This window comes from Sceloporus occidentalis, unplaced genomic scaffold (genome assembly GCF_023333645.1).
Source record: "Sceloporus occidentalis isolate IW3139 unplaced genomic scaffold, rSceOcc1.0.p SCAF_1, whole genome shotgun sequence".
NCBI classification, from domain to species: Eukaryota; Metazoa; Chordata; class Lepidosauria; order Squamata; family Phrynosomatidae; genus Sceloporus; species Sceloporus occidentalis.
In genome coordinates, this window is record NW_028316981.1 from 297,023,549 (window position 1) to 297,051,139 (window position 27,591).

The 27,591-nt window shown below is 40.0% G+C and overlaps 1 protein-coding gene across 2 annotated transcripts in view; it reads left to right on the top strand.

Annotated features, from left to right (window-relative positions):
* Positions 1-27,591, top strand: part of LOC149324115 (prolactin receptor-like) — a 167,710-nt gene that overhangs the window by 118,592 nt on the left and 21,527 nt on the right. The window contains exons 5-6 of one of the 2 annotated variants that reach the window (XM_089496655.1): positions 14,927-14,991; positions 24,374-24,494. In XM_089496655.1, coding sequence (XP_089352781.1) covers positions 24,425-24,494 — 70 coding nt within the window. In that variant the 5' untranslated portion in view covers positions 14,927-14,991; positions 24,374-24,424. The remainder of the gene's footprint in view (positions 1-14,926; positions 14,992-24,373; positions 24,495-27,591) is intronic. The other variant, XM_089496663.1, reaches the window with a different exon arrangement.

A 27,591-nucleotide genomic window follows, 5' to 3' on the forward strand; every position in this document is an offset into this window, starting at 1 on the left:
TATAGGATCTCAACATCAGAATCAATATTTATGCTGCTTTGGAGAGTTGTATCACATTCAAAATCAGATTTCAACCATTGTGACCTATATGAGCATACATATTATTTAATCAAGAGCTGGGCCAAGTACAAAGTTTGCCTGTAGTTATGATATTGCAAGCTGTTTCCATCTCCTAATAACATTTTCTTAGTATGACTAAATGCAATGCAAGATAGGATCTGCAATTGAATTGTTTATTACACTGCTTGTTTAAAAAAAAAAGGAAGAAAATCAGCCCAAAGGGAGGAAAGTTTATTGCTGAATGCTGCTTGTCTTAAAAAGCTATGTATCAAGACATAGCCAGGTTGTGGGACTAGGGCTGCCACCTCTTAACCCAAAAGAAGGCCCTGAATCTGCAATGTTTGATTGATTGATATATATATATATATATATATATATATATATATATACACACACACACACACACACACACACACACATACACTGAAACCCCTCTTCCATAATTTGAGATATCTATCTCTCTCTCTCTCTCTCTCTCTCTCTCTATCTATCATCTATCTATCTATCTATCTATCTATCTATCTATCTATCTATCTATCTATCTATAAAACTGAAACCCCTCTTCCATAATTTCTAACATTATCTGAAGAGGCACCTGCAAGTGAACTCCTTGCACAGTTTTTAAATCAAAAGTTACATTGATAGCTCCTTGTTACGGCTTGTATTGTTGTGTACCTTCAAGTTGTTTCCAACTCATGGTGAGCCTAAGGTAGTGATCCTATCATGGGTTTTCTTGGCAAGATTTGTTTGGAGGGTTTTTTGCTATGGGCATGCAAATCCTTTCATTTTGATAATAACTGTGTTTCTTTAAATCCCAATTTCCAATTCCTTCCCATCCTTTTTGAACAGGTTGGATGATTGTGGTAGGAGCACTTATACAGTGTATGTGGAAATTTGCGAATATTTTGATATGTATTTTTCTTAATGTGTACAATTTCTAGCATTTTTCCCCTTTGTGGGCACATTTTGTTGTATGCATTTTCCCATTAATTGAAGTACTCTATGTGCATTTTTCAAGTATACATTATGAGATATGCCTTCCATTGAATTGCTTGGGGCTACACTATTTGAAGGATAGACTTCCTTCATGTATAAATCTGCCTGCCCTTGGTGGTTGACTGCATCGATACTGCAGAAAAAATCCAGTTTGACACACCACTTTAACTGCCATGGGTCAGTGTTGTTGTGGCACCAGAGCTCTCTGCCAAAGAAAGCTAAATATTTCATAAAACTACAGTTCCCAGAATTCCCTATCACTGAGCCATTTCAGTTGAAGTGGTGTCAAATTGGCTTATTTCTGCAGTGCAGATGCAGCCATTGTCATCTGAGGCTAAATGAGCAAAACAATACATCCACACTAGTATGTGCGGATGTAGATACATATTCCTTTCTGTTCCTTCAGGCAATGATACAGTTCCAAGGTGTCCCAGGGGTGTTTCATATTTAAGGGAATGGAGTCTGAGTCCATATTTGGGGACAGGAAGCCCCAAATCCTGTATGCCTTGAACTCATTTGAGATTGTGTGTCATCTGACTGTTCTTCTAATAGACCAACCTCTGAGCATGCAGCAGTCAAGCCTTGTTGTCACAAACCAGGGGTCCATCTGTGAAGATTGTAGTTGACATGGTGCTCCTGTTTCTCCTCTCTGGCTGTGGATGCTAGAAGAGCAGCAACATGGCCTTTTTACCTTGTGATGGCTGGTTTGCCATCATGAGATTTCTGTGGGGTTTTGAGTTCCCACAAAATGTCAAGTTTCAGGGGAACCATGAGATCTCATGAGAAGTTCTTCACTCATGGTACTTGAGATGGCTTCTGCAGACCTGCCTCATGTGCCTCACCTAGTGTTGCACTGGTCTAGCAAGTAGGAGGAGGTTGTTCCATATGGCTCTTCAGGAAACCTGGCAACTCTAGATGGATTGGAGCCAATATTTTTGAACCCAATTAAATTGCACTTAATGATATCAAATACTGTGCAGATAGGAGTTTCCAAATTTTTTTAAAAATAGAATTTCCTGTGTTCCTCCTGGAATAACCAAGAAATATTGGCATTTCCTTTTATTATTGTTGTTGTTTTATTCCACTTTGAATGTATTAGCAAAAACATAAATTAATTCTAAATTATTCCCTGTGGAGAGCTGTCACTTCAGTCTCATCTTCAGGACATTGTCCCATCTCACAATACATGGCAGATCACTGTGTCTTGGCAGAGATTCAGGCTAAGTGATGGGCACATAATTTATTATCCAATTATATGCCAGTAACATTCATACAGGTTTGACTATAATGATAAACTACATTTTATCATTACAAGAATGAACTACTTGATGCCTCAAGCTTGTATTCTCTTCTCCTTTAAATACAACCTTCAGGAGACTAAAAGCTTCCACATTTTGCTTTTGATTAACTACAGGTTATTGTTACACCTGACCCAGAATATTCTAGTGGTTAATCTTAATTATGGCTTCCTAGAACAAACTGCTTGCAAACTTTGAGTCAAGAAAGTGACTTGTCTCAAAAAACTCACATTGAAGATTAACCATGGAAACCCACTGGGTGATTTGAACAAGTTACACTCTTTCAGCCTCAGAGGAAGGCAACAGCAAACAAACTCTGAACAAATCTTGCCAAGAAAACCCCATGATAGGGTCATCATAAGTCAAAAATGACTTGAAGGCACACAACAACAACAACAACAAAAGGATCTGGACATAACACTAAACTGTGGTTAATCAAAACAGAAATTGAAGTTTTGAATCTCCTCCTTGGAATTGAACTGGAGGAATTGAGAGGATGGAAGGAAACGGTAAGCCTACAGTTTCACTAAAACTTGTTTCTATAACAGTGAATCATAGTTGATTCTTATATCCAAAGGCAGCCTTTATGTTTAATCCACAGAAGCAGTTCTGTTCTGGACTGCAATAAAAACTTCAGGCAAACATCATAACAGTTATAATAGTTTCCCTAAATAATGGAGGTGGTGTGGCGTGAGAGGAGGAAAACTTGCCACTGAGCACAGGCTCTTTAAACCAGAGTTTACACAACCATCTCACCCACTGGCTCTATATAAAAGTCATTTTTATTGTAAAAATTAAATCTACATCTCTACTCTGTTTGCCTGGCTATATCCGGCCCAATTTTAGTTTCATTACTTACCACGGTTTGCCTTTTATGGCCATATGTCTGAAGCACCTGCCTGGATTTGTACAGAGCAGACCCAGATTCTGTTCGGAATGAGAAAAGGTCCCTTGGGTTTAAATGCATTTGTTGCTCAAATATGTCTGCAAGCACTACTGCAAGAAACCACCCAGGTAAGATGATGTTGCCTACCATGAAGAGCTTGCCCAATGTATTGTGCTGTTGCATGTGTTTGCATTACATTGTTTAAAATCTGAGCCCCATAAGTGAGCTCAATGGATTCTTCAAAACAGGGTGTTTCCATGATGCTCGGGTATATCTAGTTGGTCACTGATGTGTGTGCGCGTATGTGTTGTGTTTTTTCCTTGTTTGTTTGTTACCAGATCTGACTGTGGAAACTGCACTCTTTTAAGTAGAAGATGTATTCCGGGGAAGAAGTGTCTTAATACTTTCCCCTACAGTGCTACTCAAAGTGGTCACCTGTGGGCCAGTGCTGGTCCATGAGCCATTAGTGCCAGTGCCCGGAAAGTTTCCAGAAAAGAAAGAAAGAATTGTAGACAATGGGCACAAATATGGTACAACTCCCTGGCACACTGGGGGTGGGGGTGGGGAATGCTGATGGAAGAAACTGCTCTTCCACCACCACCCAAAAATATCCTTTAGTTTTTGTCCCAGGAAAGAAAAGATACTAGTACCAAGAAAATGCCATGATAGATTTACCTTAGGGTCACCGTAAGTTGGAAACAACTTGAAAGCACATGACACACATACACATCAACAGTATAAGAAAGGAGCCATATTTATGTAGCAGAAAAGCTACCTTAACAGGAAGAATGAGTTTGCCCCACCTTCACAACTGGCTTCCTCTTCAGATTTCATCCATGGTAGCTCTGTTTTGAGAGGCCAGCATGCTGTAGTGGTCTGAGTGTTGGACTCTGGAGACCAGGGTTCGAATCCCTGCTTGGCCATGGAAACCCACTGACTGACCTTGGACAAGTCACACACTCTTGGCCTCAGAGGATGGCAGTGACAAACCCCATCTGGAGAAACTTGCCGAGAAAACTTCATGATAGGGTCACCATAAGCTGGAAATGCCTTGAAGGCACATAGTAACAACAGCTCTATTTTGTTTCATTAAAAAATTGTCTGGGACAAAGGACATGTGACTGAATATCATGTGTGGCTGTCAGAGATGATATGTAAAGTCTATAAACTCTTGTTCTGTGTTATCCTCCTCTGTTAAACCAATCCAGTGTAAACTGCTTTTCATGGTGGCCTTTGACTGCATTTCTTGAATTTTACTTGAACCCATAACTCAATACAAGAGCCTTTCCCACTAACAATATGTTCCTTTCAACTCTAGCCTCACTTGTCGCTATGGCAAAGTTCATAAAGCTCCAGCAAACATTCTTTCGACCAAAGTCCCTTTGTAATATTAACGGGGTTGAGATTTGCTCTCAGAGAGTAAATGTCTCAGTAATAGATCCTGGGCAGTTAATAGAGCAAGTCAAGAACGCTTAGTGCTACAAGAAAAGCACTGCCATGAGATTTGTTGTTATTCCTAAAGTTACTGAAAAGACAACAAAGCAAAACACCAAATCTGTTTAAAATACAGACTTAGATACTTAGGCGGGTTACAGACCGCCCATTTGGGGCGGGCTGTACCCGCCCCTTTCCCCAGTGTAGCGGGGCCTCAGCTGCCAGAACGGCAGCCGCTGAGGCCCCGATCCACCGCTTTCCGGGCTGTGGGGAAACGGCAAAAGGCCCCTTCCCCGCAGCCTGGAAAGGGGTGTCCTTGGGGCTTCAAGCCCCAAGGACACCCCATGGCGGTGGGGAGGAGGAGAAAGGGGCCGCTTGGCCCCTTTCTCCCTTGCTTCGCTGGGCGCAGCCGTCTGAAGGCTGCGCCCAGCGACGCAAAGCGGCGCCGCAAACCAGGAAGGAGCTCCAAAATGGAGCTCCTTCCTGGTCCGCGCAAAGGGTGCACTAAGTGCCCTGGCACAGACCGACGACGTCACGTCCGCGCCGCCTCGTATAGAGGCGGCGCGGTCATGACGTCATCATGGCGGCCCCCATGTGGAAGGGGAGCCGCCATTTTGTACGGACTCAGTCCGTACTAGGGTTAGGGGGGTGCGGAAGCACCGCACCTTCCTAACCCTAGTACGGACTGACTCCGTACTTTCATGGCGGTTTATAACCCGCCCAAGATTCTTTCGATTTATCCATTCGATTGCCAATAGTTTTCTCCTCTTCACAGGCCTTTTTGGGAAACAAAGGCCTGTTACAGACTGCCAAGATAAAGCTGCTTCGGGTCTCTTTGGAGGTATGCTGTTTAAATGATGCATGCATCCTAAGAATCCGGAAGCTGCACCAAAGCTGCCCTCCAGTGCTTAGGAATGGAGTGTGGTTTTGGCACAACCTCCGGATTCCTAGGACCCATGCATCATTTAAACAGCATACCTCCAAAGAGACCCGAAGCAGCTTTATTTTGGCAGTCTGTAACAGGCCAAAGACTGTTTTCTCAGGGTTCTAACATTTGGAATGTGTTCATCTTCTCCAGCAAAGGAAATCCACATATGTTCATTGCCATTCATTCACAGTCTTTTTTTAAAATAATTTTTATTAAGCATTTATGCAATTAGAAAACATAGATGAACACGTTTAAAAACAATTGGCAATTGACATATATTCCATTCACACCCTGACACATTTGCATACCAATATTAGTAATAATTAATATTATATTAATATTAATATCATTAATATTAATATTAACAATCCCTCATTTTTTTTGCATCTTTGCAATTTCCTAATCAAATTCTCTCATATTTACCGTATCCTATACACACTTTTCTATCACCTTACCTAGACCTTCTCATACCTTCTCATTTATCAAATTAATTTCTTTATTCAACCATTCAGTCATTCTTCCATTCCACAAAGTAATTGACTTATACTTTCATTTCACCCTTTTTGTGTTTCTAACTTCTTGTCTTAGTCACTGTAAGTTGCTTAGTTTCCTGTATATTAATAATGATAATAATAATAATATATTTATTTGTAGCCTGCCTCTCCCTGAGGACCGAGGTGGGTACAGCAGGATTCAAATACAATTATACAAAACATTTCCTCAATCCCCCAACCCTCCATCCCTCCCCCCCTGCACATATAAAGTAACATAAATTAAAACCATACAGTCCCCAATAACATGATTTAACATGATTTAGCAGTAGTAGTAGGGGGGTTAATTTGGTTGGGCAGATAGTTTCAAACTAATCAGAGGTCAGTTTGTGAAGGCCTGCTGGAAGAGATCCATTTTAATCGCTGCCTTAAAGGCATCTAGAGATGTAATAAGCCGAATCTCCTCCAGCAGGTCATTCTAAATTTTTGGAGCAGCAATACTATATTATCATGTCTTGGTTTTAGTCATTACAATATATTTTAATTACCAACCTGGAGTCTCCCAGTCTTAGCAGATGTCTCTGTTGCAAATTAGGTTCTCATCTGGGCCATGGCATGTATGCAACAAAACACTTTTAGAAGAAAGTTGCAGAAAATTCCTATATCTCTCCAGCATGCAGGGAAGACAAACTAGGTATTACTCTAGTAGTTGCATCATCCTATCATCCTAACCCCATATTAACCATGGTGGTGGGAATCATGTGAACATAGTGATCCTTACAAGGGATAGCCAGTGGGAGAAAAAAGGAGGGGACCTCATTCTTCTAGCATTCACAATTTCTCCCCTAGAGATCCATGCCACCACCCTCGGCCATACCTTGCAGAGGTAGGTAAACATCCAGTGTCAAAAATCCCTTTTTAGATGGAATGCCATGTAGGAAAATTGGAAGATAGTGTAAATGCATCCACTCACAGATTCTCTGTTGCAAATGTTTCTCATGATAGACAAACAACAAGGTTGGGAACTCCACCTTTCCCTTATAACCTCTAGTTTGTCCAAACCAGTGCTCAGAGCAATTACTTTTGGGGGGATTACAAGATTTAGAATCAACTTTGTCAGCAGTCCATACTGACTAAAGATCAGATGATGTGTACTCCCAAGTTTTCTGAGGTCTGTTACCCAAGGAACAGGAGGGAGGGAGGGACTGTGGGGGTCCCCACCAACTGTCAGTGTTATATAAGATGTTGGGGAAATTAGCTTTGCAAGAGGCTTGGGTAACCTTTGAACCATTTTGCACTAGTGTATACCAGAACTAATTGAGGAGGACTCCAGGTCTTGGGTGAATTAAGAGTTTTTATTTTAATTTTATTTTTATTTGAAAAATGCATGATGCTGTCACACACACAAGATAGCAAGTCAAAACAGACACAGCATTCAGAGCTAACCAAAATAGAAATATGGAAAGGGGATACCAGAGATTTAGGGGTTTGCAGTGGGATTATAATTAACTGTCTGATGAGAAGAGAGAGCTGTGGTAGCTCAGACTGTGAGGTCCAAGAGTGATACAGAACATACACAGACTTTATGGGGGTTGTGTGCACAGGGGTTAGGTTTTGAAACCATATTTATACCTCAAAATTAGCTCTAGGCGATCAGCTGTCTGGCCAGGTAACACAAGCTAAATGACTTGTCCCAGGAATCAATAAAGGGATTCCAAATTGGTTGATGGCTTTAATTTTAGTGTAACAAAAGCAGTGATGGGATCAGGACATCTGTGAGATAGATGGACAGGGAAATTTGATTGGAGGATATGACAGGGAATTGGCAGAGAGATTGGCATGGTCCAAAGAGATCTTTTGTTCTCAGTTTCAAGAAGAAATGAAGATTACTTGGGGGAAGGAAGGAGCACTTTAAATTTGATGCTTTAGTTTACCTGGATATACAGTGCACAGCATAAGCTGAAAGCTGCTCTGGAAGAAGGAGTAATGGTGCGTGCGCCCATGACGTGCGTAAGCCACTGCACCACTATGCCGCCACATGAATGAGCCCCATTCATTTAAATGGGACTTAAGCATACGTGGAATTCCCCTTACAGGGGGGGGTGGGGTCCAGAACGGATCCCCCGAGTAAGGGAAGGGCCCACTGTATTCATACCTAAGGGACAACAATTTTTTTTTAAATTGGAAACCTGACCAAGTGTTCCTGAAAGGTCATTACTCTCTCAAAAACATGCTATCTCCCATTTGTTGTTGTTGTTGTATACCTTTAAGTCATTTCTGACTTATAGTGACCCTAAGGTGAAACTATCATGGGGTTTTTTTGGAAGAGTTGTTCAGAGGAGGTTTGCTATTGCCTTCCCTGAGGCTAAGAGCATGTGACTTGCCCAAGATCACCCATTGAGTTTCATCCAAATATGAGATATGAAAACATGAGGATCCCAAAGTATAGTACAAGAAATACCAAGATGCTTAACAGGTTTGGTTCAGATGCTAGAACAAACAATGTTACAGAGTCTGGGGAAATGACGTGGGCAAACATTTGCTTCTGTGAAATCTCTGAAGGTGCACACACGCACGCGCGCACACACACAGCCCTGGAAATCTGGACCTGGCAACAGCAACCCTAAATTAAGATTTTGTTTTTGTTTTTTAATTTTTTTCTCCCTGAAGTGATCTGGCAACATCTTAGTTCAGTAATGTTTAATACTTTTGGAATACTCCCCATTGCTGAGGATTGTAAACACAATCTATTGAGATGATTTTAATAGAAAAGTAAAACAGAGAGGCTTTCATACAAATATCTTTTTCATACCAATTCACAGAGAAAATGACTGAATAACAACGAAAAAGAATATAATTGGAATCTGATTAGCACTTCCTTGTGCCTGTTGCCAGTAGCCAAGCAAGTTTGTGCTTGCACAGGACTCCTGATCTTTTGCAGCCTTTATTCCCTTCATTCTTCCATCCCCTTCTCAGTCCCCCTAATCCAATGTTTATGAGACTGGACATGGCAAAAGGCCAGTGTGTAAAAATTACTTTTTAAATATCTGACAGAACAAGCTGGCCATCTATGGAACTGTTTGCTAGCAGTCAAAGTTATACAGCTCATTTATGCAAATATATCCCCAAAAGAGCAAAAGATACAAATAACACATTTGAAAATATGATTATGTTATGTAAGTTGTTCCAACTGAAACTGTGTCACCAGTGTTATCGTTGGTGTGTCTTTTATTGTAAAACAATGCAGAAGAGAAAGAGCTAGTGAGAAAAGGAACAAGGAAGACGAATAAAGAGGACTATGTACAAAGGGAACCCCTCTGTTTTCAAACTGCATTGCTTCACAATCCTGACAACTAAGCGGCTTTGATTCACTTTCCTTGATTTTCTTAATCTGCCATCAAGGATTAGGAATTCAGTAGATCCATTATCTGATTGCTCATTTGTTTTTAGTGCACTCTGCATGGTGAGGCTGTTTATGGTAGAAAACCACAAACATGTTGCCATGCTTTTCAAAGCTGAAACATATTGCTTGGGAGCTATCCGTCTTTCATTACTCTGCAGTGAACAAGAGATAAGAACAATACATTGATTGTAGCAATGAACATGTTCTTGCAGAAACAAGGATGCCAAATCTGTTATGGTCCATTGTGGGATGTCTTTTCCCTCCAAGCCTTTTTTTTTAAAGAAAGAACTTACTATGGCGGGTTACAGACCGCCCGTTTGGCGCGGCCTGCACCTGCCCCTTTCCCCGCTGTATCGGGGCCTCAGTTGCCAGACCGGCAGCCTCCGAGGCCCAGATCTGCCGCTTTCTAGGCCGCGGGGAAGCGGCAAAAGGCTGCTTCCCCGCGGCCTGGAAAGGGGTGTCCTTGGGGCTTCAAGCCCCAAGGACACCCGGCTGCGCCCAGTGATGCAAACCCCCGAAGGAGCTCCGTTTCGGAGCTCCTTCTTACACTGCAGAAAGGGCGCTCTAGGCGCCCTCGTGCGGTGCAAAGACGTCACGCCCGCGCTGCCTCATAATGGCGGCGGCCGTGTGGAATGGCTGCCGACATTTTGTGCGTGCTCCGCGCGTGCTAGGGTTGGGAGCGTCTGGAAAGGACGCTCCTTTCTAACCCTAGTACGCGCAGAGCGCGTACTTTTAGGCCCATCTGTAACGGGCCCAAATACCAGTCTAGAAATTTTAGTAAAACAATTGACCCCCCAAAAAATGAGTCGACTTATCCATGGGTCGATGAAATGACTGTACATCAAGGAAACTTGATGTAACTGTTGTATTACCAGTTTGTTTCTCAGTTTGTTTCTTTGTTTTTTGTGTTCCCACTTTGTTCCTTTTACTGCTGGCTTTTCTTGTCTAGAAAAGTGATGAGCTGTAAGACTTCTAGCCTGGTGAAAACCACCATCACCACCACCCCACACACGTTTCCCATGAATCACAGAAAGCCAGCATGGTTTTTGGTTAGGCTTTTGGACAGGGAAGTCAGTGAGGTGTAGTGGTTTGGGCACTGGACTGTGACTCTGGAGATCAGGGTTCAATTCCCTGGTCAGCCACAGAAACCAATGGGTAACCTTGGGCAAGTAACATAAGCTCAGTCCTAGAAACCCCCATATTAGAATTGCCTTAGGTCTTCTTGAAATACAGTGGCATAGTAAAATGGTGTCCCTTCTATAAAATGGCAAAGTCAATGTTTGCTTCGGGGGATGTATATATTTTTTGAATATTTTGAAGCCGTGGATACTTGAATCCATGGATAAAGAATCCATGGATATGAAGGGACATTTGACTGATTTCACAGGACTGTTGTGAGGATGCCATGAGGAATGGGGAAAAGCCATCTGTAGTTCCCTGAGTCTATGGAAGAAGCAGGATATAAATTTAATAGACAATAAATACTTAGCCAAGATGCTGTAACTCATTGGCATGCAATAGGATCAGGATTAGCAATGTGCATTTTCTTTATTGTTTGGATTCATTGGCCTGCAATAATGAATATTTCATTTATTACATTGTACACATTGTATTTCCTGTTTTTTTTTTAAAAGACTCATATTTGTAGCAAATTCTGTGTGTTTTGAACATGGTCTTTGATAACACTAGTATTTTTGTGAGCCACTTTGGCACTTTTCTACAGTGTAGAAAAAAATATATGAATATACTAAGACACAACAATCCTAGGCAAACAAGTCTTTCCACTTCACTTTGCCGTCTATAAAACAATAGCGTGTGTCAGAATATTGATGACAAACTGTGCACTGTTGCTGTGAGGATGATTTCATGAATACCGTGAAAGGTGCTACATAGGCAGATAGAGGAGGAGGACTACAGTTGGGGAAACTGGACTTTTGCTCTTAACTGTAGGACTTTTGCATGGGAATGAGCAAGCAAAAGAAAGTGGGATGGTAAAGTGATGGGATTATAAAGGAAGGAGAAAGGAAAAGCAAGAGAAGGGATTTTGGTAGTGTGAGCAAGCAATGGGGTTCTCAGAAATCCATATATGTGTTTCCTACGCTCCCAAGCTCAAAGCAAGGACAAGGAGTGTGGAAATAAAATAATTGGTGGCATTTTCTAGCTTCATTTTTATGACCTTTGGTGAAGAGCTTTAACTTAAACATAAAGCCAATTTAACATAAAAGTAGTAGTTAAATTCTGCCCTTATAACACACATGCACTTGTACTTGGTTTGGCATATTGACAGTTAACTAAACACATTTATCCTGTTGTACTTCCTATGCCACTTCTGGAGCTTTGCTAGCTCTCCTCTATATATATATATATACAGTTGGCCTCCGCATTTGCACCTTTGACTTTTGCAAATTTGGTTATTCGTGGTTTTAATTAATATGTTCTCTCTAGGAATCTCTCAGTCCCCCAGCACAACTTTGCCAGAGGTTGATCATAGAGTTGTGCTGGAGATCCTAGCGGTTTCTAGAGAAAACACTTCTCTAGGCATTTGTAGGTCCTCCAGCATGATTCTATGATTAATTTCTGGCAGATGTTGACCATAGAGTTGCATTGGAGGACCTGCAGATGGCTAGACAAGTGTCCCCTCAGGTAAAAAGAACAGTGGGCACACACATAATTTATCACACAGGGAAAATCAGGCGATTACACAGTGATTATTCCATGAAATTTATAGAGTTGCGATTAACATTTTCACATAATGTCACAATTAAAGTGCCATTATTCCGGGAATAAACAAGCAACAAACAGCAACAAATCATTCACTGGGAAATCCCATGAATAATTTTTTGCTGTTTAATGCCTGTTTATTGTCTGTGTATTCCCGGCATAATGGATCTTTGTGAAATGTGAAGATGTTAATTGCAACTGTTTAACACACACACACACTGTGATTTTCCCTGTGTGATAAAGTCACTAGTCATCTTATGCTCTATGCCAGACACTACATAGGGACTTCTCCTCTGGCTGAGGAAAATTGGCTTTGAAGCCCTTAACCATAGGATGTTTTCTGGGGTCCACATGGGAATGAGCAAGCAAAAGAAAGTGGGGTGAAAAAATGATGGGATTGTAAGGGAAGGAGAAAGGAAAAGCAAGCGAATTGATTTTGGTAGGGTGGGTGAGCAATAGGGTATGAATGAGAGGCTCTTTGGAGGGAACAGCAGCTGAGAAAGTTCTTCCATCAAACCCTTGGCTGCACTGAATATTTGATGTTCACATGCCCTCTAGAGGACAGGAAAATGTATTGAATCAGAACCTTGCTAACTGAGGTATATGACCTGGAATTCATTTCGTGACTTACACATGTGTATGTTTCCTTACACACATGGTTGTACTTTTCTGGCCATGGCATGATGCTGAAAGTTGTGGAAGCAGAGTTGGACATATGATGCCATTGTGCAATCCACATGCAGATGTGAACTGTACGTTGCAACTATATATTTCACATTTGTGTGCACGCATGTTCAGTAGCACACTGTTGCAACTCATTAATGTACAATCGTAACATAATTCTGCCACTGTAAAGTTACGCCACTTCATCTTGAGATAGGATCATGACCAGAAGACCATACTTTCATATTTAATGCAAGAATATAATTTAATTATAATTATTTATAATGCCTATTTGCATATATGAACAAGTGCCATCTATTTCTGCTGCGGCATTGTAAGTATAATACAGGTTGAGTAGCCATTATCCAAAATACTTGGGACCTGAAGTGTTTTAAATTTTGGATTTTTTTTCAGATTTTGGAATATCTGCTTATAACTAATGAAATATCTTTGAGATGGGACCAAGTCTAAACATAAAAATCATTTATGTTTCATATAGACCTTACACACATAGCCTAATGGTTACTTTATACACAATATTTAAATAATTTTGTGCAAGAAACAAAGTTTGTATACATTGAACTCAAAGCAAAGGTATCAATATCTCAACACCCAGATGGACAATTTTGAATTTTTGAGCATTTCAGATTTCAGATTTCCTGATGAGGGATACCCAACCTGTATATTGGTAGTGTTGGTAGTATACCCCTTATTTGAGTTTTAAATGTGACTCAGTTTTATCTTTGTATATACGTGGACATTCTGATATTTTTATCTTGTATTTTATATGCTGTAATTTTGTAACCGTATTTAGTATTTTATTGATATGGTCAGGTGACTAATCAATAAACTTGTTGTTGTTGGTAGTATATAGTATATTGTTTCTGCCTATCAATGCACATATTTTGTCTTATGTGTCAAGAGCTTTGTCGGTCTCTATCATCTGCAGTCAATGGTAATGGTATGAAAGGCTTGACTGCTCTATCTTTTAACTGAAATCATCAAAACCTGTGATGAATGGTTCTCCTGAAACCTATAGGCATGCTCAGACATGAATAGGTCATGGGTTAGGATCCCTGTGTTTTATATATCGACAATACCTTTACTTTTTTGTGTTTTTTTATTAGAGGATCTATCAATTTGAGGGTTGACTACCACGTTCCAGTCCCCCATTATCTACATCTTATCTTTGTTATACTTTTCTAGCTCATTTTAGTAGATTTTTAAAGAATTTTGATTTATTTTCTATAGGTGCATATGGTCCTACCACCAATAATTTTGTGCTTGTAAGGTTTACCTCTACACCTATGTAGTGGCCATCATTGTCTCTAAATATTTCTATTGTTGTATAGTTTTTATTTATATATTTATATATAGCTAGTTTCCTCTTATGTAGAGAATGGAAAAGTTGTCCTAATTTCGGATTTTTTTAAAATAAATTGAATCATTTTTCTTTTTTTTTATCTCTTGCAAGCATAATATATCACTATGTCTTTTTCCCCCTAAATAATGGAAGAATTCTTTTTTACTTTTACAAACACAACTTATTCCTTTCACGTTCCAGGAGCATTTTTGCAAAGGCTTTAATTCCTAACAAAAACCTAAAGATTAAAAAAGGGGGGAAAGAAAGAGAGATGAAATAGGAAATGCAAATGTGAACAGGATCAACCAAGAAGGAGATTAATACCTTTTCCATTTACAAGCAATTAATATATCACCAGAAGTCTCAGTTTCCTCTGTCTTAACATTTTTCTCTCTTCCATTAAAAAAGGGAACAGAAACATGAGCCTATCTTCTTAAATTCTTTGAATTCTTTGCAAAACAAACAAACAAAAAACAGAGATATGAAATTCCATTGAGGTACTGAATGCAGTAGGCTTATCCCTTTGTAAATGAATATAAGATGACTGCTTCAAGACGCTTCTGTTTCCTATGAGGCCCAAATTGGAATTTCACTACCCCTCACATTTGCAAGGAGTTATTTTTTTAACAGAACTATTTCTCTTATACATTTATATTAAAATAGCATTTATTTCTTTTCTTAAGGAATTCATTTGATTTGTCAGTAATGGCGGCAGAAGAGCAGAAGGATGATAATTCACCTTAATCTCGTAAGTATGGCTTTTACAGTATGTCTACTAGAGCAGAAACAGGCCAATAATAATAATAATAATAATAATAATAATAATAATAATATTTATTTGTACCCTGCCCAATCAACGAGGAATCCGGGCCGCTAACAACAGTGGAAGTACAATGAAAAACAAACTAATCCCTTCCCAGCCCTCAGCCATATAAAGCAGACAATAAAAATAAGCAATATCAATACAGTGGTAATCAATAGGAAAACATGAGAACGTAACAAGTAGGATTTATTCTGTAGGATTTGCTTTATCTTCTACTGGAATCCTGAGATCCACCAGTTGAAGACAAGTTCAAGACAGAAGTTTGGGAAGATGGATGTGTAACTGAGGAATAGGTTAGGCCTCAACCCATGCTTGGATCAAGAATTCATGTTGACTACCAGAATTGAAACTTGCATATAAAACATTTTGCATACACATGTGTTCTTGTGACTGCTCACTCTAGGTTTCTTAATTTCGGCAGACTGTTTTAGGAGAAAAGGCAAAACACATCCCGTTGCTGCTGCTGCTGCTTAACCATTTTTGTCCTTGTTTTCTTTGGGAAAAATTACACACAATTGAAAAAAGACAGCAATGAAGAAAATAAAATAGAGTACCCATCCAGTGTAACTCCCCCCCCTTTTTACAACAAGGGTAGTTAGGTGCCAAAGGCTTGCCTGATTTTAAAAGAAAAATGCTTCCTTACAGAAAAACAACAGGAAAGCGGCCAGCCTAGTGTTAGTAAGGAGTTCTGGAACTCATCCTCTAACTGTTCCGATTTGGCAGAGACAGTCATGATTGCTGTGTATACTCATGTATAAATCTAGAAATTTAGGTCAAAAAATTGACCCAAAAAACCTAAGTCGACTTAGCCACAGGTCAATATAAGTACTGTGTCTGAACTCTTATTTAAAAGAAGGAAACATCCCCTGGTGAAAAGCAAGAGTATAATCTGTCCTGGAAGCACTGAACCCCTCTAGTCTCTCCTTCGTCCAGCCTTAAGAGTGAGCACAAAGAGTTATGTCTGCTGGGATTTTCTAAGTTCTTTGACACTGTTTTGCTTTACTTCGTCCTTTAGATTTTTTGCTATATGCCCCTAAGTTTTTTCTTTGACTTATCCACGAGTCATAGCAAGAACCATAATTTTGGTCCCAAAACTTGCCTTGACCTATATATACATGAGGTCAATTTACAGTCGAGTATATATGGTAATCCTCTTTCATCCCACTTTTCCAGCTGCTTTTAAAATATCCTGGTTTTTCTCTCATTTCCCCATTTCTTCTTACTTTCTGTTCAGCTTATGTCTGTTACTGCAAACTGTATTCAAAGTACAAAATTAGTTTGCACTCATTTAACTCAGCAAAGGGAAGAAGAGAGGAAGGGACAGATTCTTGCTCTTCTCATGAGGCTCCAGCAAAAACAACCTGCTGCAACCTCTTTTAGCTTCTCTCTTTTTCCACACTACAGTTGACCCTCCACATTTGCAGGGATTAGGGGAACAAGACCCTTGCGAATTTGGAAAAAATGTGAGTAAGACACGCATCCCTCATGGCAGCCATTTCCAGGGTAGCAGGTGTTCATGGAACATCGCTCTCCCTTCTTCTGGCCCCTACCACCCTGGAAAGGCTTGAGAAAAGGCTTGGGAGGGACTTTGGGTTTAACATTCACAGATAACCAAAACTGCAAATGTCAAACTCACAAATGTGGAGGGCTGACTGTCGTAACCTTTTTATTGTAACTACATTCTGAAGTTGCTTGGATACGTGTGTCCCAGTTTTCATTTGTGAAATTCTGGGGGGTATGAGAGCTTGAGAGTGGCTTTTTAACCATGGTACAAAACACACTGCCAAATTAATCCAGTTTATTATTATTATTAAACTTTATTTATAAAGCGCTGTAAATTTGCACAGCACTGTACATACTGAGTTCACAAAAATTAAAACAAAAATTAAAAACCTGCCTAAGGCGTACAATCAAACAAAACAAAACGTTAAAAAATATCAGTTTGAGACCACTTCTACTGCCCTGGCTCAGTGCTAGGGAATTCTGGAAACTGTAGTTTTGTGAGACTCAGCCTTCTCTGTCAGAGAGCTCTGGGTCCACAATAAGGCCTGATACAGATATTAGCACACTGGACTGGTGCAGTGACGTTTCTTGCATGCCGTCCCGTTTAGATGCAGTGCACAAAGCACATCATTGGTGCATGCACCATCTGAACACGCACACCCCCAAAATGTCACTGGGAGAGCATGGAGCATGTGGACGCTCTGCTCTCCTGAGGCTTAATTTCAACCCCAGGCCACTGCAAAGTGGCGGTCTGTACTGGGCCCAAGTTATAATTCCCAGGATTTCCTAGCACTGAGCCAAGGCAGTTAAAGCAGTCTCTGGATTATTTCTGAAGTGTGTTTTGGACCCATCGTGACTTTTCCTGAAAGCATAATGGGGATTGTTGTTTGGTGAAATGCAGAAAACTAAGGAAGGATGTGATAGTTAAACCTACATTAGACACTGTAGCACAGTTCTTCTCAAGTTTCTTCTGGAGGGAGCCCTTTTGATGGAAACAGGCCTTGAGCAAGAGTTGGCCCAGCTGTGCTGTTGCACAACCTCCATTCACTTCCTGCTGGTGCAGGAAACATTCCTGACCAATCTTGCCCACAAATGCTTATCAGACCAAAACAAGCATCCACCAAGTTGATGTTTAGCAGCCCTTTAATACTGTACAATCACTCTGCAAGCAACAGTACAGGGATAAAAAAAGATGGAATGAAAACAATGCCAGTTTCAGCCACAGTGTCAAAAGGAAAATTGAGCAGTGAAGAAATACGGATAGCAATTTTGCTTCAAAAGAAAACTGTGTCACCACCCAGAGATACCATTTCATAGAGGAGGAGGAATGAACACTTTAATGGGCACAGTACAGTCAGGTGAGAGTTTTCTGACCCAATGGTTCTGTAACAGGAGGCGCAGGGATGGGGCATTACTTCCAGGCTTTTTGCAAGGGTATATTGCTCCCTTTCAATAGATCCAAACATCATTCCTATTTCCATGGACATATAGCATGGAAAGCCGTGATTCCATCCTATGACATCCATTTTGCAAAGCTGTTTGCAGAGGGGTGGTAGTGATGGTTAAGTCTATAATTAGCTGGCAAGCAGAGATGTCAAAAACTCTTAATTTCATTGTTTCTCCAAATCCCATCTATATTCATATCTTATCCTTCACCTATATCAGGTTCAAGCTTTGCTTTTAATTCCTGCATAGACATTTATTTTATTTTCCATATACACTTTTCCCAAAAATATTACTTCCATATATATATATTTGTGTGTGTGTGTGTAGTTTTGTATGCATTTTATGCCTTGATTAAAGTGTGTTTATCTCTAGTTTTCAGCTGTATGTACTTTTAGCCATTCACATTTGTTATCTGTACATATGGTTTCGTTCATATCTTATTTCTCTAAAATGCACCACAAGCTCTGTGTGTCTGTGTATTCTGGGGTGATGTGCATGTGTCAAGAGGTTGGGAAATTCAGGTTCATGAAATTCTAATCCCTTCTTATTGAGGAGGAAGACAGTTTGCACGGATGGGTAGGGGGCAATAGCAACAACGTTTCTGTTGGGATATTTGGGTTTGCTGCTATATTTTGAATGATCCATTTCTATATTTATATCACACATTTCTCTCAAAATGGGACTCAGATGAGCCATTTTAAACATCCTAAAGGCAACAAAGCTTATTTTAGCCTGAAAGCTAAACAAGGTCAGCTCTGGTTAGTACCTTGGATAGGAGACTAGCAATGAATGCTAGGTGCAATCAGAGAAAGGAACAAATAAAAATACCTCTGAGTATTCCTTGTTTAAGAAACCCTATGAAATTCATGAGGTCACTTGTTATGTCCAACATAACGTTCAGTTTGGAAAAAATAACCCTTTTTTTTAAAAAGTGGTTAGTCTTAATAAATATATCACCCTTCTGATTTTTATGATTTTGATTATCATGTGCTAATACTGTAAAAGCAATGCAGCTGCAACCATGTGTATATATAGACTGCTTTCCCTTAATGCTTCTTTAAGAGAATGGGTTTTGCCTTTCTCCCAACACTGTTGCTGATGGCAGCCTGGTTATGTTCCTCCATGGAACCAGGTGAAAGTAATTCAGAATTCAGTTTATTATCTGCACAGCCCCATCTACTCACCTATTGTGGTCTCCTTTCTATATGACACTGCAATATGAAAGACGAATTCCAGAAAAGTAATTTATTTTTAGACTCATAAAATGGTATGTATAGAATGAGACTGTGGTTTTGCATCTTATGGGTTCATAATGAACCTTCCCACTCAGCAGTAAAATCATATAATACATTTTGAGAGGATAGCTCATGGCCACCTAGATCTACCATGGGTCAGTGCAGAAATCTATTACTAAAGCACCCTGAGAGGTGTCCATCTAACCTATGTATAAAAATCTTCAGAGAAAGACAGTCGACCATCTTGTGGTACTATTCAAATATTGAACAGCCCCTACCATCAGGACATTCTTCCTAATGCAAGAATCTCCTTTCTTGTAATTACAATGTAGTACAGGTATCACTTATCTGGAAAGCCAAAATACTTCAAAATCCAAAACTGTCCACATCGGTGGCTGAGATAGTGATACCTTTGCTTTCTGATGGTTCAGTGTACACAAACTTTGCTTCTTGCACAAAAAGTATTAAAAATACAATGTATAAAATTACCTTTAGACACTATGCGTATAAGGTATATATGAAACAAAAATGAATTTCATGTTTAGACTTGGGTTCCATCTCCAAGATACTATTTATGTATATGTAAATATGCAAAAAGTTCAAAATTTGAAGGAAAAAAAACCAAAATCCAAAACACTTCTGCCCCCAAGGCTTTCAGATAAGGGAGACACAACTTGTACATAAAAGCGAAGACATAAATAAATATTTATACCTTGCCCTTCAGCCAAAAAGGCTTAGATAAGATAATGATGGGAAGGGACAGAAAATAGTGAAGAAAGGAGAGAAGATTATCAACTGGTATCACATGAACAGGAAAGACTTTCTCTTAAAAGAAATGGATTTTGCAGAAAGACATGAGGGACAATTGGAAAGTGGCTTGAAAAATTAAGTGTGGAAAGGTCATGAGGCTTATTGCAGTTGCTTTTTCATGTATTTAGTTTGCAGGATTGGCCTGTCATAAAATTTCAGTTTTTAAAAAGTGGGTACAACGAAGAAGTTTGGGAAAGTGATTAATAAAATGTTCAGGAATACACAACCAAGTTTTAGAGCAGAGAGACCGTTAGCAAATATGACATACTAAGTGCTCAAAGAAAAGAAAATGTAGTACGGGAAAGTGTTATTTAAAAGGCTAATAATTGCACAGGAAGGTTATTAGTGGTTGGAACCTAATATATACATGATTCAGTGTACCATCCACAAACCGTTTATCTCCTGACTGCATTACTTCATTTATACTCTCTGGTCGGTCTCATTTAAATTAAAATAAATGAGTCAGGAAGTCAGGCTTCCCTGCAGGGATGGAAAAAGGACTTTTGTAGATACACAGAGTCCTTTCTGTTAATTAAACATAAAAAGGAAAGGCGTTTTGCTCAGGGGAAGTAATTATGCAAGCTTGAGTGTGTATGCACACCCAAAAACCTCATCCTTTTGCACAAGGTCCAGGGTGCACTGTGGTCAGTTTCCTACTTTGTACTTTTTATGCCTATGCTAGTCCAGCCAGTGTCCTCCTCAGATAATCATGACGATTCCCAAGTCCCTATGCTTCAGGCAATAGTTTTCCTGCCTGTTGCTTTTGCTTAGATAGAGAATGGTTGAAAGAGTTGGGTGTGCTTAACCTGGAGAAGAGATGACCAAGGGCAGATAGTGATAGCCATCTTCAATATCTGTATCTGCAAGCTGGTTGAGACAAATTTGTTCTCTGTGACTCCAGAGCACAGGATTGGAACCAATGAGTGGAAATTGCAAGGAAGTACATTTAGGCAAAGCATTTGGTGCCAGGTTAGATTCAGTCCTGGGCATTCTTGGAAGATCTTATTTGCTGATTCTGGCAGCAGTAGTCTAAATGGTGGTGGTAGTGAAGACAATGTTTTCAAACCCAACTGCCCAGTTTTACACGAGTTCTTCCACCACAGCCATGTAAGCACCCCCAGACCCAAAGATACAGGAGAGGAGTTCCTTCAGTCTTGATTTTGGAGTCCTGAAAAACACCAAAATCAATAGCAAATGCAAATGAAAACCACCCAGGGTGAGGGGGATTCCCAGCAGACAATGGATCATTAAGTAAATGGACACCCTGTAGGCCTTGCAATTCAACAACAGAACTATACACAGATTAACATGTAAATTGCTTCCTCTCAACCAACAAAATACACACACACACACACACACACACACACACACCACTGTCTTCCATGCCAGCATTCTCTGAAGATGCCTGTCACAGCTGTTGGTGAAACATCAGGAATAAACTCTTCTAGAACATGGCCTCAAAGCCCCCAAGAATGGGATTCTACTCTATCTTATCCTACAGTAGCTGTGTGTGCCTGCCTGCAACAGGCCTCCAAAATCCCTTTCTGTGCATTCATGAACAGCAAAACAGAGAGAAAAGAAGTAGCTGCCTCACCTTCTAACTCTAAAATGTTAAAGAAGCATAGATGTATATGTCTGGCCACCAAAATAGAAACCATGAGAAGAGTGAAACTGGGGAAAGAAAATGTCATCTCTGGATGTATTTTGGAAGACAACTTCAGGAGATCTCTATAAGATTCAAAATGTTTTTGTTTACTTAAGGAGTACTTACCTGACCTTCTTGTGCAAGATAACCAATCACTGTTTTTTCCATGCTTTTCCTGGCTCTGGTACTAAATTTTGTATTAAAGCAGTAATGGCTATGGACACATCTACTATATTAGCTGAAGTTAATGTGGATCTTACAGTGAATTAGTAAGAAAATCTTAATTCTCTTTTTGCTAGAGGAGGCACTTATGTGGGCGAAACATTTCAGAACTGTTTCAGAAGTGTGAAGGTGGGGTCATCCATCACACTTCTAAAACATAATTTAGGCTTTCTGCTTTCTTTCTGTCACCATTGAATATCTCGTTATTCAAAAAATGACTTCGCCATGAACACTTCATTGACGGAAGGAAAGCGGGAAGCCTCAATTACATTTTAGAAGCATGACAGATGATCCCACCTTCATGCTTCTGCAACAGTTCAGCAACGTTTCACCCACGTAAGTGCCTTCATGTGATAAGGTCCATACGGCCATAAAAAGGCAAACTTTGGTAAGCCATGAAACTCGGCTGCATGTAGCCAAGCAAACAGGCAAAGATTAGAGATTTAGAGTCAACTTTACAATAAAAAAGTGACTTGTATATTGAATCAAAGGGTTAGAAGTTTGTGTAAACTCTGTTTTACTGAGCCGGTTCTCAGTGACAGGTTTTCCTCCTCCCATGCCACACCTCCTTCATTATTTAGTGAAGTAATAACTGTTATGATATCTGCCTGAAGTTTTTATATCAGATCAGGAGAGATCAGTTCTCTGGGTTAAACACAGTACTCTGTTTGGATGTAATAATATGGTTCATTGTTACAGAAATGACACCGGTTGTTTATCTGTGCTTAAAAGAGATAGAAAATCAGATCATGAATCCCCATCTTCTCAGTAGGTTAACTCCCAAAGTCCTTCATGACTATCAGTTCTAGTATAATGAGCAAAGGAGAAAATCTTACTCCTCTTCAGACATGCTATGTAAAAAATATTTTCAGTCCTGGATATCATCTGTCCATTGTCATCTGCAATGAGGACAGACACAAAACATGTTTCTTTAGCACCCCTCTCACTCCTTTATCATTCAGATTCAGCCATGCATCTCTGACTGATTTCTAGCTTCTCGTGTAAAGAAATGTATATGTTGGCCTTGACAGAGAGTGTATGCTACAGTTAGAGATCCACATTAAAGGGCAAAGACACCAATGGCTTGGAGAAACAAACCAAATGGCTTTATTACAGGAACTTCATTCTAAGGACTTTATCATACAGGAAAATTTGGGGTTTAAAAAGGCATTTTCCCAGGACAGTCGCGTGATCGCAGCAAAGATTTTCACACATACTGCACTTAAAGAGGACTTATCCCAGGAAGAACCAGGAATACTCTAGATACAAATCATTCATAGGATTTCCTGGGTCTTCCTGGGATAAGTCCTCTTTAAGTGCGATATGTGTGAAAATCTTTCCTGCGATCACGTGACTGTCCTGGGAAAGAAGGTTCTTTCCCAGGTAGCCCTCCATTATATTGTTGCTGTTAGTGGCACCCTGAGAAGACCCTTCAAGAATGCCCTTAATAACTGGACAAAAAGATGTCAGAGCAGGTGCTTGGTCAGACCTCTGGTCCCAAGCCACTTGGAAAGTTTAAGGTTATGAAAACACTTTGAGCCAGCAACTCTAGGGTTCCACAAGACATTGCTACGAGTTCCACCAGCGACTGTGATTTTTTTAAAAAAGTAAAAAAAATCGAGCTCAAGCTATAATAATTTTTATGTGGGACTTCCCTGAGAACTGCACATTATTTCAAGGGTTCTTCCAGGGTAAAAAAGATGAGAAAGGCTAAGGAACTCTGTTTGGAAACTGACTACTTGATATTTTGTATGCTTGCTTTTTCTTTTGTCTTCCTGAAAGAAAATGGTGTTATGTCTGGATGGAAAAGTTAAATTGTGTGCTGAGCATAGCTTTATGCCTCTGAAATTCAAACTCATGAGAATTCCCGAATGTCAAGTTGTACTTGATAGTATTGAACAGAATTTTTTAACTTTCTTCTTAGAGATTTAAATCGTGTATTTTGTCCTTCCATGCAAGGGCAAATAACTGCTCCTTGTCTACCAAGAACACAAGGACTTAGGCAGTTTTCAATGGCAATTTGTACTTCAGGAAGTATTTTGAGGAATTCTTTTATGCAGAAGTTCATATAGTTTCCCTATGCAAACATGTTTTCTGCATAGAAAAATCATCTGTATTTCTGAGCAAATGAATTGTCCTTAATACTTTTCTCAGTGGCGAAACATCTTGGGGCTGCTCTGTTTATTCTCGGAGTCGGAGGAGATTCCCTTTTGTCAGGAAACCCTTTTATTTCATCCAGAAAGAGAAAAATAATGAATACTCATTCAATCCCTACCATCTGCCATAGTTGGATGCTTTTGGGGGGGGGAGTGGATTATCAGTCCAATGTTGCCATCTGGGATGTGTCAGAAAAGGATTAATTAACTAGCAGTTTTGAAAACATGAGACAGGGAATGTGTATCACCACAAACCCTTAGTAAACAATGTACGTTATCTTGTTTCCCAGTGAGTTTTCACTCCTTCCTGGAACAGGAGGAGGAGGAGGAGAAAGGCCAACATGAGACTTCACACATTACCTTCGACTATACTTATTGTGCTGCTTTCTTTGAACAAGTGGCTTGTGAATTGTGAGTATTCAAACTTTCTTATGCATTTTTGAAAATGTAAATTCTGAAAGGTTCTTTTTCAATTTGAAATGTCATTGAGGAATCTGTTGAATAACCTGCTGGCATTTTATGTTTTGATGGGAACTAACTTTTTAAAATATATATATATTTATCCAGTACTCATTACAGTGTTTAAACAGCAATTGTTCCTACTATTCTTTATGATGATGGCCAAGTTAATTCATTATATATTACTGCTGATTCCTTTTCCATTCCTTTTTGTTGCTTTGTTGTACAAATTGATCTGTACATTAAATGTTGCAAATGTGCTTTGGTGGTATTTTTATATTCACTTGTGTTCGCACATGTGCCACCTCACCCCCACCATTTATTTATTTATTCAATCAGTCTGTGTAACACTGATCTTCAATATGCAGTTCACAGATGATATTGGACCAAACAGGTCTGGCCTCACCACTGAGCATAGTGGTACTGACAGTGGGGCCCAGAGTCTTGGCATTTGGATGTTGTCTGGCAGTGGTGCCAAGCTGAATAGCGTGTGTAGTAGTAGTGTTTGATGCCACAATGTTAATGTCATCCCTATCTGCCAACCCCCCCCCCCCAAATTATTGCAGTGCCAGACATTACAAATGTGCCGTGTGAGCCTGGAGTTCTCCTTGGTGTTGAAGCATCAATGCCAATATCTGGAGGGCATTTGGTTAGGGAAGCCTGCAGCTGCTACTCCTGGTACACAAAATCAGAGCAATTGAACTGATTTGGAAGTATCAGCTTAGTTGTATCAGTGAAACAGTTAAGGTCTAAAATATTCCAGTATCAAGACATCTTCAAGGCAGTGTGATGCCCATGTTCATTCATTCATTCTAATCCATTCTACACTCTACATGTTCATTTCAAGCCCTTCTGAAAAGACTCACAACCCCACTTCTGCTGGAAGTGTGTCATCACTGCTGCCTCACAAAGGCTCTCCAGGCTGAATTATAAAGTTCATTGATGTTTTATGTGGGAGGGTAATGGAATAGCACCTTCATTTTCTGACTCTCAGATAACCTGTAGTAAAAAGTCGGGTTTTACAGGAGGGGCTTTTCTGGTAAAGTTGGCCCTTCTTATACACAGATTTTTTTTCTACACAGATTCAAGCATCCATGGTTTGAAAATGTTCAAAAAAAGTATAAATTTCAAACCTTGATTTTCCATTTTTAATAAGGGACACCATTTTGCTTTATATTTAATGGGACTTGAGCATCCACGGATTTTGTTATCCACAGAGGATCTTGGAACCATAGAATCATAGAATCATAGAATCATAGAGTTGGAAGAGACCACTAGGACCATCCAATCCAACCCCCTGCCATGCAGGAAATCCAAATCAAAGCATCCCTGACAGATGGCCATCCAGCCTCTGTTTAAAGACCTCCAAGAAAGGAGACTCTATCACCCTCCGAGGGAGTGTGTTCCACTGTCGAACAGCCCTTACTGACAGGAAGTTCCTCCTAATGTTGAGGTGGAATCTCTTTTCCTGTAACTTGCATCCGTTGTTCCAGGTTCTGTTCTCTGGAGCAGCAGAAAATAAGCTTGCCAAACCCCAGCGTATAACAAGGGTCCACTGTACAATCTTTTAATCCTTTGCTGATGGGCATACTTGGGTATTCTGCAAAGTTACATTTGGATGATAGCTCCCAGAATCTCCAGCCAGTAGGCCATTTCTAGTTGCTATGCTGGCTGTAGGATTCTGGAAATTGTAGGTGTTTTTTTTTTTTTTTTTTAATGTTCCATTTTCTGGTCACCTATTGCTTTCTGCTGACTTTACTTGAATTTGCCTCCTTAAACAGTATATCCCAATAATTTTTTTTTATCTTGCCTGCTTGATTTGAGGTAAACCTGTTTATTTTGGGCTAAAATGGATATTCTACGTGAGGTACATTGACAATATCTTCATAATTTGGACCCATTGAGAAGACTCACTCAGCACATTCCACCAGAGTTTAAATAGCATCCACCTCACCATCAGCCTCAGCCTGGAACTGTCTACAGAACAAGCTCACTTTCTAGACACCACAGTACAGCTACTAAATGGACATCTAAGCACCACACTATATTGAAAACCCACGGACTGCTACACCTACTTACATGCCTCCAGTTTCCACCCTGAACACACCACCAGATCCACGGTCTACAGCCATGCCCTCTGATACAATTGCATCTGCTCAGACCCACAAGACAGGGATGCCAAACTCAAGGCATTACAACAAACTTTCCTCTAACTACGGTATCCACTACATGAAGTAACAAATAAACAAGGCAAGAGTTGTACCCAGGACTGATCTATTACAGAACAGATTGAAGAGAGAAAATGACAGAACCCCACTAGTTGTCACATACAACTCCCAACTGGAACCTCTCAGATGCATCATCAATGAACTACAACTCATTCTGGACAATAATGCCACTCTTTCAAGAGCTCTTGGTGGCAGAACTTTACTCGCCTATAGACAGCCTCCAAACCTCAAACGTATTCACCCATAGGAAGACACATGACACAGATGTGGACACAGATATTAAGCCTTGCCACAAACCAAGATGTCAACTCTGCCTGCATATTATCCAGGAAATGTCATCACAAGACCTAATGGTATCACCCACAATATTAGGGGGACCTTCACATGCTCATCCTCCAATGTGATTTATGCCATACTATGTCATCAGTGCCCATCAACACTCTACATCGGGCAAACAGGCCAATCCCTGTAGCAGAGGATAAATGGACATAAATCAGACATTAGAAATGGGAATACATAATACATAAAAACTGGCGGCAGAACATTTCAGTCTCCCTGGGCATTCCAACTCAGACGTCAGAACAAAAGAACTACAAATGTAGATTGGAAAGAGAAACAGAAGAATGGGAATTCATCCATAAACTACAGTCCATCAGCAATGGATTGAACAGGGGCAATGGCTCCTGACTCACTACACACATTTCAACACTATCTGACCCCACCCTCAGGGGATCAGATAGTCCTAAACTGTTCTCTTCACCTACAGGCTAGTTTCTATTGCCAAAGTGGTCTCTCCTCTTCATTTCCATACATGTTGGCCA